The following is a 15,024-nucleotide window of genomic DNA, read 5'->3' as shown; positions in this document are numbered from 1 at the left end:
GTCAGATAAATCAGAGAGTTTTGAATGAAAGGGCTTTACATAAATAGGATTGTACTGTAGCACGTTGTTAATAATTTTGTCCTGTTAGTTGCAATCCAATTTAGTTAACACTATTTGAAATCTTAAAACATGCCTCAGGAAAGCTACATACATTGCAGTTTGAGAGAATTCTTTGCAAACAGTTCCACAGAATGTGGTCAGAATCTAGGCTGAAATCTGGCAGAACCAGTATGAAGACCTTTCTGAGGGCCTTTTACCCCCAGCAAAAACAGAAGGAATTAATCACTCAACTTTAAAGGCAGCTGACTGAAGCTATTCATTGAGCTTGCATTGTCACTAATGTGGCCCCATGAATAACTCTCAACCCCTTTTTTTGTTTCTCTGAGTGGTCTCTCAGCAGCACAGTTTTTCCCCTCTCTGAAAGGCTGATAGAAGATGGTTGAAAAGAAACAGTATTGGTAAAAACAAAAGTTTTTGAAGAAAAAGTGGGAACAAAGTGGACATATTAGAGACAACTCAAGATTCATGGCCCATACTGTGCTTTGCATCTCGCTCTACCTCAATACACCCTTTGGTTTTACGGCTGGGTAAGAGGCGGCCAGACCACTGCACTTCTCCTAGCAACCAAGATCACTTAGGGGAAAAGGCATGTTGTCTGCTCAAAGGGAGAACAGAAAAATTCGGGGTCATACAAAGCCAGACACATGTTCTATTGCATTTGATCCTAAATTGATTGATTGTCAAAAAGGATTCAGTAAACACTAAACAATTCTGTTTTATGTGAATCTTAACAATCCATATTAACTAAATATCTATTTATCTACTTGTCAGGTATTTCATTTTCTTTTAATTCAATGCTCCAGCAATTCCCATTATTATGTTTACAATTTTTGCCTATAACTGCACATATTTCCTTTTGTTTCTGGAGATGTTTTCTTTCACACAGCCATGCACGAACATACATGAAACACATTTTCCAATGCACAGTTTTAAAGCTCATAGGATTGTATGCTGATTTTTTTTAAAAATCCCCATATTCCAAAAGCTTGGATTTTATCTTATGCAGAGCTGAATTTTAAAAAACAAACTGTCTGATCTTATTAGGTGCATGCCACATTGTGCTGCTTAAGAAGATGAAACGAGTTCACATAGAAGAAAAGTGCAGAACAAATTTGTAGTTCAGACATTCGCATGAGTGGATACATTCTATTGACTGGCTTGAAACTTCTTAAACTCCAGTCTGGAAACATTACAAATGCAATAGTTTGAGATGAAAGGTCAGTGATAACCTATAGGTTCTCTTTCTCTAAGATTTGTTTCTTTACAGAATGTTCACTACTCGATGACTATCCGCATTGTCAAAAGGCAAGTTAACGCACTGAAATTCATTTGTATCATATAACCATATACTTGCAAAAATGAATAAGAACATCGAGCTGAATGGAGTTATACCAGCAGAGAATTTGGTCCAGGGTGTCTACAGTGTGCAGTATAGGATCGCCTCCTTCCACTTTCCAAAACAATAACTCTTGGACTGAAGCAATCAATGTATGCCCTGAAAACAGGCGTCCACACTTTCTGCACCGCTACAGATCTAACATACAAGTACCATAGGTTAAAACTCCTCTTTCCTTTTGACCAATGAAGAAGCAATACTGGCTGTAGAAGCGTAAGCACCTTGAAAAATTATACGGGATTACAGCTTTAAGATCCATGATTACAGTTCTGATGTACCATTATATACTTCTCATAACTACTACTTAACTCTTGACATTTTCACAGCAGTAAAAAAGTACCTCTGATACTCCCGAATGAAAGGTTCCTCTAGTCCACTTTGCAGGAGAAAGATGCTGGCTGATACAAGTTACCTGACATTTTGGTTTTAAAAAGGTTAAATTTTTTCCACTCAGTTTCTCCTGAAATCAATGGCTAGTGATTAACAGAAGCGAACTACAGAGCTTACGGTGCTTTACAACTTGCTGCTGGCCATTTATTCTTTGCATTATTTGCCTGATGTACATTTATGACAAGCACATTACTGATGAAGCCTACTCGTGTTGGCACATTGCACTGCAGTTGCACAGGGAATGCAGAAATGCATATTAAAAGACTGTGTGCCACATCAGAAATAGTGGCTTAATCATCTAGGTAGTTGCTTCAATCTGTAAGAAAAGAGATTGTACTTCGAATCTTGCAATGTCAGGCTAACAGTGTATTTCCCATATCTCAGGCCAAGAAAACTGTTACTCCGTTTAAACCCACCTGAGAAAACGAAGATGGGGAATGGTGACAATGACCCCATGACTGAGCAGGAAGAATGCTATGTCAGACCAATGGCTTGAGAATAGAGCACTAGACTGAGACTCAGAAGACCTGGGCTCAAATCCTGGCTTTGCCACTGGCCTCCTCTTGAACTTGGGGAAGTCACTTCAGCGATCTTTGCCTCAGTTTCCCCAGCTGTAAAATGGAGATAGTGATACTAAACTTCTTTGTATAGCACTTTTAGATCTACTGCTGAAAAGTTCTATATAAGAGCTGGGTATTACTATTATTGTTATTTAGCAGAAGTCTGTTGGAACCAAAGAGGACAATGAAGTCTCATTAACAGGGAGGGCGATCATGATGTATGACCCTCACAGTAAGTTTGCTCCAAACTAAACTCGGAATGGTAAGTAATACAATATGCCCTTGCAAATGTTGAGAAACTAGCAGTTTTAATGTGCAATTAAAGTTGCAGTAGCATTTCCCACTATTCCAGGAGAGTTGTGCACAACGTACAGAGTGAAAACTCAAAGCCTACAATCTCACTTGGTTTTAGGCTTTGCGTCAAAACTAACACTGCATTGACCCAAAGATCTGCCAATGTTCATGAGCTTCAGTTATCAGCAAATCTAGGACAATTTATGGTTTCCTGTGGAACTATGGTAACTTTGTGTTAACTATGGAAAACACATGGTTTTGACAAAAAAAACAGGTGGCTTCAACCATTATAAGTTTTTGGGCTTTGTTTGAACTGAACATCACCTTTGCTTGGGGAGGATGGTTGCAACCCACCCAGGAGCAAGCCAAAGAGAAAGTTAACTCAATACTTGGTGAAGCAAAACCACTAACTTGTGCAGAGCTGTAGATAACAGCTGTCATTAAATCAGTTTACAAAGAAACCATTTAGCCAAATAAACAAACACCTGGTTTACTGAAGGATCAAAAATCAATCACAGATGCAGAAGGTTAGTACTTTTTGCCAGAACATTTTAAATTAACATAGTCATATCGCAACGGTCCAATGGATTCTAAATAAGGACTTTCTGCTAAAGCATAATGGCTCCACACAGGCATCATCCGCTTATTATGTATGTGTGCTTGGCGCAGTTTCTGTATTATTGTTTCTACGCTTATTTGTATGAGGAATTCTTTTTACAGAATTAAAATCCAGACTGTGACTGCTATCATATGGCTGCATGACAGCACAGCCAAAGCATGGAGCAGAGAGGCCATAAAAAGCCCTCCCCTACTTTAGGCACTCCCTCCATTGGCAGGCATCAAGAACTTGAGTGCCTACACAGTCTCAGTACAAGGGAGAAAGAGAATTGGTGAAGGCTGAGGTGCTCCACACCTTTAAAGAGGGTGTGGTAGGATCATGGCTACCCTATTTCCATACTGCTAATGTTTGGAGGCTACATCTAGTACTATGTGGAGCTCATGCTTCACTTGTTAAAAGAGTGCAGTCATTGCAGCTCCTCAGCATGCTTCCCAAAAAAATGCATTGTGCCTCCAGTAGCTTGCACCAGAGCAGGCACTCCTAGCTCAATGGTGGCTGCAAAAGCCCCAATCTAGTCCTGAACAGAGTATGCAATTAACTCAGAAGAGGAACTCAAGGCAAAAAGCTTGTTATTATTTGCCTTGTGTTTTCTCTCAATGTTGTGAATTACAGTCAGAGTATCAACCCTTGACTTTGAATGTCTTGGCTTTAATCAAGCTGGCGTCAAATCTGCATCATCATAAAGACCTTGTTGTCCTAAACTACTCTGTATAACCTTTCAAATTTCAGCCTGGACTCCTTGCCTCCAGTAGGCCAGTGAAAAATAATTCAGCAAACTAAGCCTGTGGACCATAAATTAAAAATGAACCAAAGACCTTTTTCTGAATAGAAGCCCATGTAGAGGAATGAAAAGAGAGAATTAGTCACAATGTTGCAGGTGCATGTTCACATACTTGTTTCAAGTCTTACAGGTCTAATTTACCTCGATTTCAGTAAGGCATTTGACACAGTTCCATGTGGGGAATTATTAATTGGAAAAGATGGGGATCAATATGAAAATTGAAAAGTGGATTAAGGAACTGGTTAAAAGGGAGACTACAACGGGCCATACTGAAAGGTGTACTGTGAAGCTGGAAGGAGGTTGCTAGTGGAGTTCCTCAGGGATCAGTTTTGGGACCAATCTTATTTAACCTTTTTATTACTGACCTTGGCACAAAAAGTAGGAATGTGCTAATAAAGTCTGTGGATGACACAAAGCTGGGAGGTATTGCTAACACAGAGAAGGACCGGGGATATCATACAGAAAGATCTGGATGAGCTTGTAAACTGGAATAATAGTAATAGGATGAAATTTAATAGTGAAAAGTGCAAGGTCATGCATTTAGGAATTAATAAGAATTTTAGTTATAAGTTGGGGACACATCAGTTGGAAGTAACAGAGGAGGAGAAGGACCTCGGAGTATTGGTTGATCACAGGATGACTATGAGCCACCAATGTGATATGGCCATTAAAGAAAGGTAATGCAGTTTTAGGATGCATCAGGCGAGGTATTTCCAGCAAAGAAAAGGAGGTGTTAGTACCGTTATATAAGGCACTGGTGAAACCTCATCTGGAATACTGTGTGCAGTTCTGGTCTCCCATGTTTAAGAGGGATGAATTCAAACTGGAACAGGTTTAGAGAAGGGCTACTATGATGATCTGAGGAATGGAAAACCTGGCTTATGAAAGGAGACGCAAAGAGCTTGGCTTGTTTAGCCTAACCAAAAGAAGGTTGAGGGGGGATATGATTGCTCTTTATAAATATATCAGAGGGATAAATATCAAAGAGGGAGAGGAATTATTTAAGCTTAGTACCAATGTGGACACAAGAACAAATGGATATAAACTGGACACTAGGAAGTTTAGACTTGAAATTAGATGAAGGTTTCTAACCATTAGAGGAGTGAAGTTCTGGAACAGCCTACCAAGGGGAGTAGTGGGGGCAAAAGACATATCTGGCTTTAAGACTAAGCTTGATAAGTATATGGAGGGGATGGTATGATGAGACAGCCTAATTTTGGCAATTAATTTAGCAACTGATCTTTGATTATCAGCAGGTAAGTATGCCCAGTGGTCTGTGATGGGATGTTAGATGGGCTGGGATCTGAGTTACTACAGAGAAATCTTTCCTGGGTACTGGTTAGTGAGTCTTGCCCACATGCTCAGGGTTTAGCTGATCGCCATATTTGGGGTCAGTAAGGAATTTTCCTCCAGGGCAGATTGGCAGAGGCCCTGGAGTTTTTACACCTTCCTCTGCAGCTTGGGGCACAGGTCACTTGCTGGAGGATTCTCTGCAGCCTGAGGTCTTCAAACCACAATTTGAGGACTTCAATAACTCAGACATAGGTTAGGCATTTGTTATAGAAGTGGATGGGTGAGATTCTGTGGCCTGCATTGTGCAGGAAGTCAGACTAGATGATCATGATGGTCCCTTCTGACCTTAAAGTCTATGAGTCTATGAAGTCAGAATTCTATTCACTTGGGAACCCTAAGTTTACTCAATTCTGAGAGCCTGGTGAAAAGGGAACACATACCTGATAACACGTCTTCCAGGGCTATGAAGACATAGCAATAGGTAAATCACATTCACAAAGGTCACATTCTGAACTAAAACCAGTGCTTTATTTATAATGATTCAATAAGCCACCTCCTTTCCAAATCCTACTACAAGTCAAGGCAAAATTCTCATCAGGAATCAGGTCCTAAATGAACAGACCTTCTTTGTTTAATTTATACATTAACTAATGATAAGTATAAACAACAAAAGGGGAATAGTTTGTTGAGGAAAGGATTGGAGGGAAGAACAGAAATTTACAACTTGCTCTTGTTTTTGAACAAGAGCAGTTATCCATGGTGTGTGCTAGGTAAGATGGGCCTGAGACCAAAGATGACAAAATAAGGCCTCACTTTGTACATCCTTATTCATGTACATAGTCCTATTCAAGTCAAACAAATCGGTTTACATGAGTAAAAGTTTACAGAATTGGGCCTCTTTAAGGACCTACCTCCTGCCCCAATGTTATCTCTGAGGTCAGGTTTAAGGTCAGATTTCTGCATTCCATGCACACCCACAATTCTAAAGATATGCTGGGGATGCACCAGGAAAAATTGCAAGTGTAAGGATTTTGTACAGTGCTTTCCACGAGAACAAATATTCTGTATTTTCGCCAACACTCACTCACATACAAGGAGTACATTTCAGCATGAGCAATAAAGCATTTATTTATTTGGCAAGCGTGAATACTTCCTTTCTTCCGCAACACAAAATGGAGAGATTCCCAGAGAAATGAAGAAACGAGCACCAGTACACTAGCCTGCTGGCAAGAGAGAAGTAACATCAATATGATTTCTAAGCAATGGAGCAACTATGGCAATGGCAAGTGTACAGGAAGGTGGGGAACCAGATTGTACCCAAAGAAAGAGCAGCCATGCCAGTTGAGATCACAGAAAAAACCTGACATTGTTAGGATGGATAAAATAGAAATTGCTGAACCTGTTAGCAATGTATTTAGCAGAGATCAACATTTGTATAGTCATTCCAGGGTAATGAATTGCTAAAATGCATAAAGCTACATTTAGTAATTTAAACTAAACATTTCAGCAGTGGACAAAGCACGTTCTGGGCCATGCTGTGACCCTTCATATCAGTTCTTTGCCATCCTGAATGCTGAGTCCTAGAAGCACACTTGCTGGATGGCCTATCAGAAGTGTATAAACAAGCCTATGCTTTCTCTTCTCCCCTGAATTTTCCTTCATGCCTCTCTCTCTTTTTAAATAGATTTTTGAAGACTGCCAACTTGTTTGGCTACAGCCCATTAATCCATTAATCTGTTATATTGTTAAAATGACACTTCCAGAAGCAACACTGCCTGCTCCCTACACAGAAGACTACTTCTGGAAGGATTGATCTAATGGTACATGCAATCCACTGAGCTGTTGCAGAAGAGGTAGGACAGAGATTTAAAACAATAACTGCTTGTATCATATCCTTTTATTGTGCACCAAGATGAGTTTACCTAAAGAGGAAAGAAACAAATTCACTCTGAAAAGACATTGCCTTTTACACAAGCACTTGGAAATGCTACTGCAACATGGTAATTTTCTCATTTCCTATCTCTGCACAGGAACGTATGCTGCTGTGATAGCTAATTACTTTATGGGAAGTAGAGAAAGTAAATATTAAGCTCCCAGTTTAGCAAAGCAGCCAAGCACATAAGTTCATCTCTATTCAGCTAAATCCTTAAGCACTTGATTAACTTTAAGCACATGCTTAAGTCCCCATAACTTCAGTAGGAATTTGAATCAATGGGGCTCAAGCATGTGCATAAGCACTTTGCTGAATCAGGGCCTAACAAAGGAAAGGCCAGAGTAAAGGAAAGAAAGAGGCAAACTGTATATTTAAACAGCACTTTACTCTTAATGCATTAAAATGCATACATTCCACAGAATCAAAGGTTATCCATCAACAGCAAAAACCACATGAGAGATCAAGACCTTGTCAGCACAAATACCCATTGGAAGAATATATTCTAGCTTTATATGTAATCTGTGTCCTCTGATGGGCAACTGTGATCTAGATGAGGCCACGGATTTAACCCTACTGTTGAAAAAGGGAAGTTAGGAAAAAGGGAGGCAGAAAGCTTGAACCTCCATTATAGATATTTTTCCTTATGAAAATAAATACCTCAAAAATGTACGTCCAGAATTATATGGGAACAAAAAATTGTGCTTTGTATAGTGTTATTTGTACATGTGTTTATTTAACAGCATCAGTCAGATGGAAGTGTTGCATTTGCAGTGTGCAATGGGACAATGGATTCAACTGAGTCTTGGTATAAAAAGTTACAACTTCCATTGAGGCAAAGAATTGCACCAAGGCTCAACTTGGCCCAATAAAAATACTGGGCAGGGCTTAATGTTCATCTGTAATTATAGCTATTCACAAACTAGAATGTTTGTGAACTTTCCTGTTAGTCTTTGCAGCTTTTTTTCAAATCATTAGTAAAGCTTGAAAGAAAAACCAACGAAAGAAAATTACATGGAAATCAGCAGTTTTAACCCTGACTTCAACTGGTTTATTTTTGAGTGTGCACTGTGGTAAAAGAGAAATTTCATTTTTTTCAGATTGGACCCAATTTGATTGCCAAAGGGAGAAAGAGGGAATTATAGTTATTCCCTGAGCAGACTGCAAAAGGATATGGGCGGGGCTGCAAGAAAATCATAAGCACAAAAAAAAAAAAGCACCTATTTTCTGTCATACTCCTGTAGGAGTGCAATTTTCTGGTACAACAAAAGCATAAAGAAAAATTACCACCTAAATCTGCACCACCATCATAGCACTGTGTAGTGCTACCTGTAAGTCACTGAACTAATGTCACAGCAAGGGAAAGAATAGCCTCTCTCTCTCAAACCCTACCGGATGTCTCTCTCCACTTGAAATTCAGGCCAAGTATGTTAAGAGTGAGCCTTTAAGGAGGCGGAAAAAACCCACAGGGATATAGCAATTGAGTGGGTGCTGACATAAGTTTTGTTTTATTTCTGACAATGTTTGAGGGTTTTTTCTAAGCAACAGTTCAATTATTCCCAAATGTGTGTGTGCTTCATTATAATGGTCTTCACTTTTATTTGTAATACTTTTTTTCAAAGCAACTGGTGACACCATGTACCCTACAGTGCTATCATCACAACTATGCATCTTTGGGGGGCAAAAGTGACAACATGCCAAGGTTGAATGTCAGTGTTTCTTCAAAGTTACTTTTTAGCAATGTTGACAATAAGAGCTTATCTGCAGTTTGTCATGATGTGCTATCCACAAGGCATTACACAACCGTATTTTTTAAAGCCTGTTAATGTACTCATTGTTGACCCTGCCCCTGCAGTATCTTCCAGTGAAACAAGAGAGACTCACATCTATTTTTGGCAATTTCCTCTCACTATTAGTGGTCCAGTGCTGAATTAGTTATCTGCTTCACCTGCCCGCTCCCTTGTCCTATAATGCTAAATCAGAACAAAGGCTCTAGTTGTGTTCCCCATGACAAAAACAGAATAAATTATGTCTTGCTTCTGTAGTTCCAGCAAGCTGGTTAATTGCATTTGTTTCATATACCTCCAAACAGCTTGGTACATTAATTACATTCTGTAACACCAAGCTCCTCTGGTTCCCTCTGTCACTTCCACTGAGTAGTTTAATTGTATTCCTTCTAGATACATACCATTCTTAAACACATGCTTATACTTACATGTCTGTAGTATAATGTTTACAATTTTTATATTACACACACTCTCTCTCTCTCTCTGCAGTGGTTGCCTTAGATTTGTGAATTGTGATGGGATTTTTTCCTGTGAAACCTATCCCTGTAACAAATGATGCTAGAGGTAGGTGTTTTATCAAAATCCTTTTATTGTGAGATATTGCATACTGATTAGGATGTACATACCATACGCAGAAACTTATTTTCTTATCAACAGGCCAAACTGAAGAGTCAATTGCAAGGCACATTATACAACTCACGTGAAGCAATACTTTCATGTCTCCTGCTCTTAGCTTTGCATTTGTGTGTTTTGCCTACTGCTGTGCTGTTGGGCAGAGATACTCAAGTTGCCCATGCTGGCAAACAATTTCTACAGTAGGTAAGATGATATCACTGCATGTTCATAGAGAGGCCTCACTCACTTTAATTCTGATATATTAAATGTTTTTAAGCAACAGCTTCCTGCAACAAAGTTTGCTCCCACAGACAGGCAAAAATGGCCAGTGCCCTAAACTGAGAAATAATCTAGTGTCCAAAAGCTTGTTTAAAGGTAATATCCAAATGATCCAAATTAGACAGCTAGAACAAACATTTCGTATCACTACACACCACACACATAGGACTTGTAATATATGCATATGTTCTCCAGTTGTGTGCATACAAATACTGTATGTAACATGCTATGTATTTCTGCATTGTGCAGCACAGCAGCAAACCATTTTTAAGTGCTTCAATCTTATCCTTTTTATTAAATTACAGTCTGCTTGCCAGATAATGCTGATATAATCTTTTTTACCCCTCAGCTTCCTTCACTTGTCCACCACAACAAGCACAGTAACACAATCCCAAAAGAAACCCTCTCCAAAATGCTGCTGAGTTCAATCACAAAAAAATCCTGGGATAATTGGTAAAAAAGAAGAAGAAAAAAACTCTAAGCAAGAGTATTTGCCTTGATAGACTAGGGGGAGACAGTTGCAGCACCTGGACAGAATCCTTTGAATCTCTGAACACTCATATCAGAGATTTTTCCCCAGTAGCAAGCCTGGCTTCCATACTGTACTTTTCTCTAGTAACACAACCCACTTGCACACTACTTCTGACAGTTTTCCCCTCCACCACATCTTACAGTCAGCTTTCACACCCTTTAATACATTCCTCTGCCTGCATTAGATTCAAACAGATTGTTTAGGAGCTCATAGCTGCAATTTTCTAATTCACCTCACTTGAATCCAGGGTACAGTTACCCTGTTTTAAATCAGTCGAATCTCTACCAAAAAGTTCAGAAAGAGGACCAGGCAAAATAATAGTAGCTGAAACACAGTGTTACCTCCAAGAGATTTACTACTGTGGGTTCTTCTCTTTCCTTTCTAGCTTAGACTGATATTTTCCATTCCTGACCTATTTTCCATTAAAGTTGGCAAATAGGAAGGATTGCTTATTGGAAACATATATGCTCCCCCCTTCTTTTTAATTGCTATTTCTTTACCAGAAACAAACTTGATTAATATCCTATAACATTAACGCTAAAAACTGTCATCCATGTGCTGTCCCCAATCAAATTCAGATGAAAAGAAATTCTGCAAAAAGAGATGACAGATTTTTTTTCTAGAACTTACCATAAACTTGAAAATATACAAATCCAAACAGCAGGAGTGGCATCAGCAGACCCATTTTGACATATTAAAAGCAATCCAGATGGCTTGAGACACCAATCCCAGAGTGACACAAAAAAGTACCCAAAAACAAGAAGAGGTAGGTCCAAAAGTTTAGACTTTCCTAGCAGCTAAATAAAGTGAAGGGGAAAATCTTAAAAGCAAAAGCTGCAGATGGCGAGGTCTTGAAGATGACACTTTTAGATCCATCCAGATTAGCAAAGAGAGCTCCAAAGGCTTCTGCTTTGCACACACAGCCTCCTAAATTCCCACCAATCCAGCTCAAGCAGAGGAATTATTCAAGTGTGTCTAAGACTCTCCTTAGGATCCATGGCAATCCAAAGCCAAGTTCTTTTTTCGGAAGACAAGAGGAAAATACTTTGAAAAAGGACTTGATTCCTGGAAAGTGTTCCACAAACTTCTCAGCACTTTGCAGGAAAAACATTGGCTGGGTTTGGCTATTCTGACTCCTCTCTCTCTCTCTCTCTAACCAGTTCAATCTGCAGAGTTCCTCTCCTAACTTCCTTCAGGGATGATTAGGCAACATTCTGCAACATGGATTTCTTCCCTCAGCACCCACCAAAATACTCCCTCCCCCCAACCAGAAATAAAGAGCAAACTGCTTGAGTCTAGTAAGTCCAACGTGCTGCTGCTGCTGCAGGAGGGTGTGAGCGGCAGGATTGCCGCGGCTGCCGCTGCCGTGCCGTTGTGAATGGGAAAGGCTCAGTGGAAAGAGCGGAGCTGGGCGGTGAGTGTGTGTCAGGCACAGCGTGAGTTTGTGTGCGAGCGCAGCACCCTCCCGCTGGAGCTCGCCCAGGCGGCTCCGGCAGCCCGACGTCCCAGTCCTTCTCCTCCTCTCTGCGGCGGCGGCCCCGCAGACTCGCAAAGAAGGGGAGGAGAATGAGAGCGGCTCCTAGTCTGCCGGGGGGAGGAAGGAGGTGGGGTGTGGACTAAACCGCTGTACTCCACACCCACTCCTCGAGAGACGGGGGGTGGCAATACCATTAGGCAGCTCTCGCTCCCTTTCTTTTCCACTCACCCCCCCCCACACACACACACAATTTACATGATTGCTCCTCACTGCGTCCCGTTTAATGGGCAGGTAATTTTCTCGGTGAGTAATTTCCTGGAGGTGTTCCCTAATGAGTCCTCCTTTCTCACGCACACACAGCGCCTTGGAGTGAACCCCGTGGTTTCCTCCCCCCGATTTTTCTTCTGCCCCCCACCCCCTGGGCCAGGTTCGCTTCCAAAACGAACCTGGCCGGCCCCGCAAATGTGTATTGCTGGAGCATTTGTTCCTTTCCCAAGACACGACTGTCCCGCTTTCCCAGGGTCTGGCCAAACCCTCGCTGGGGCTCTACCACCGGATGCATCGGGGAGAGGGGAAAAGTTTATCTGATCCTACCTGTGAGCCACTGGGCGTTAAAGGAGGGGGAGATAGGAAACCCAACAGGGTTCGGCCACGAAAGTTTAGGGGGCGATAGGAGAATCTCAGCCAAAAGGGGGTGAGGGGAAGGCTACAGAAAACAGCGTTCAGTAGGAACGGGGGTTGGGAGGGGGGGAAGATATAAAAGGCAAATTAAAGTAGGCACAGAACCCCCGACAGAAACCTGCATTGGAAAATCTGCCGGCGCAGAACACAAGGTGATCAGGTAAAGACACAGTTAGATCAAAGAGGTTTGATTATTTCCAGTGTCTTTAGTGTAAACAGCGTGGTTGAGACCACGTGTGATCACAGACTAGCTGGTAGCTATTTGATGTTTGCACTGATGATTAGACAGTGGGTTACAGGAACACACACAGGTCCCTGAGCCAAAAGGAAGGTTGGACGATGAATCTTTAGTTCCCCCTACTGGAACATAACAGGAAACAGCCTCTCTTTGCTTCTTGAATATCCTCTCTTTTGTTTCGGTTTGGGCCTTTTGTACTACCCGGTAATCTCGGATGGTGCTCTTTTGTACAGACACACACCTCTGAATAGCTACAGAGATAGTAGATTATTTACACAGACGTGTATGTATATATCATATCTGACTAGAGGATAATTCTGTACACTAACATCAATGCCGTTCAATTTACAGCACAGTGTACACTCACCCCATGAAAATACTAGTGCTGAAGAACTAGAATAGAAAAGTGTACTAAATTGTCATGGTACTCTGAAAGCTTTTTACACAGTGTGCAAAATGTTGAAACTAATATATTACTTTCCATTCATTTTTCAGTGAACATTGTACTACAGAAATGAACACATTCATCTTGAATTTAGATAACTGTTATGTTTGTAACAGGGATATTGAGGCTAAAGATTCTTTTAAAGAGCTACAATAGAAACCTGTTAAAGGGGAAAGGGGGGAATTACTACTGCTTCACCAAGATTAACAATGCTATCTTGTCAAAAGCACTTTCTTGCCTTCTTATGTATGTTTTGCATTAGCGCATGGTAAATTTGTTCTCTGAATACATAATATTTTATCATGTCAGTTTACTGTGACATTTTCCTTTTAAATGTACTAGAATTTTATTCTTTTAATAAGTTTGGTGCCCATTTAAGGAGCTACATTACATTTATGTAAATGATACACTGAAGCTTATTTAAATGAATACTTGTGAAATATGTATCTTTTACTGAGAGATCCAAGTCCAGCTGGAGTTAACTTTGATGCTTGTATTCTATCTGTGACTTTTTAAAGTGGCAGTGTAAATGTATTTACAATATAAAGTGTACTGGTTGCCATCTGTAAACAAGCTATAGCTGTTGGATACAAACCTGTATGGCAACTCCAACCTCTTTATGTAAACCAGGGAACTACATTATCCTATAATATGCCCTGCAGATAAATATATATTTTAATACCTATAAAGACTATTTTGTATAGGAGGCTATAATTAAAGCTAATTAGGGCAAGGTGATGAAAATGGTCTTCTTTGTCAATATACTTCTGAATTGGCAATCCTGGAAAACCATCAATCACCTGTCTTATATAGCAATATGTAGAACAAGACATGAAATATTAATCAATCTTTTCCTTTGCAGTGGACATTTCAAGGATTCTATCAGTTAAAGTTACTGACTTGTTTATTATAGAAAAATTAAAATTAGAAATGGGCTTACACTGCTTTTCTAATAAATGCAGGATATTTATTTGAAATACACCAAATCACTTTACAGTTGTTGGTACAATCTTACAAACCCTTAGCCACACTGCTTATACTTTATTCACTGGAACATTCCCACTGAAGTCAATAGACTGCTTAATACAGGAAAGGCTGGTACTACTGCTTCTTAAGATTGCCAAACATGTCCCATTATAAGACCTTGTTTTCAGGTGCTTATAACTGAAAATTTCAACAAAAATGTTTAAACTTGGGCAAAGCTGGGGGTCTGTCTCAGTCTGAAATGGTTTAGAAATTTCAGCCAAAACGGTTCAGCAATTTCTAAGAACACATTTTGCTTATATTAAAAAATCCTGGCAATCAGCTGAGAAGCTTTGTTGCCACCATGGTTTGGAGAAGAGACTTGAAATTTGGCTGGGGGTAGCCTTTGTGGCAGGGACGTCTCTTTTGCATTCCCTGTGAAAATCCACCTAAATTTGGACAAGTTATAAATCCTTGAAAAAATCGCAGTTTGCCCATCCTGTTTCAGCATGGGAAACATTCTGGATGACCTCTTGAGGAACCTTTCAGCCCTGCGTGTCTATGATTCAGTGCTCAGCAGAGACATGCTAAGGTTTAGCAGGTTAATTCCCCAAACAATCCATCTGTAGTGGGCATGTTCCAGCATGGATTAGAGATTGCTGAGCAGGATTCCCCCTGCAGTGG

The 15,024-nt window shown here is 40.3% G+C and overlaps 1 protein-coding gene across 16 annotated transcripts in view; it reads right to left on the bottom strand.

The window, feature by feature from the left end:
- Positions 1-15,024, bottom strand: part of ROBO2 (roundabout guidance receptor 2) — a 1,574,925-nt gene that overhangs the window by 592,471 nt on the left and 967,430 nt on the right. Inside the window, exon 1 of one of the 16 annotated variants that reach the window (XM_030580163.1) lies at positions 11,167-12,084. The exons of the other annotated variants lie outside the window; for them this stretch is intronic. Within the exon in view, the coding sequence (XP_030436023.1) occupies positions 11,167-11,221 (55 nt within the window). The 5' untranslated portion in view covers positions 11,222-12,084. Of the gene's footprint in view, positions 1-11,166; positions 12,085-15,024 lie in introns of those variants that run through there. 16 annotated transcript variants of the gene reach the window in all.

This window comes from Gopherus evgoodei, chromosome 1 (genome assembly GCF_007399415.2).
Source record: "Gopherus evgoodei ecotype Sinaloan lineage chromosome 1, rGopEvg1_v1.p, whole genome shotgun sequence".
In the NCBI taxonomy this organism is placed as follows: Eukaryota; Metazoa; Chordata; order Testudines; family Testudinidae; genus Gopherus; species Gopherus evgoodei.
Note: the sequence above shows the minus strand (reverse complement) of the source record. Positions and strands in the feature narration are given on the sequence as shown.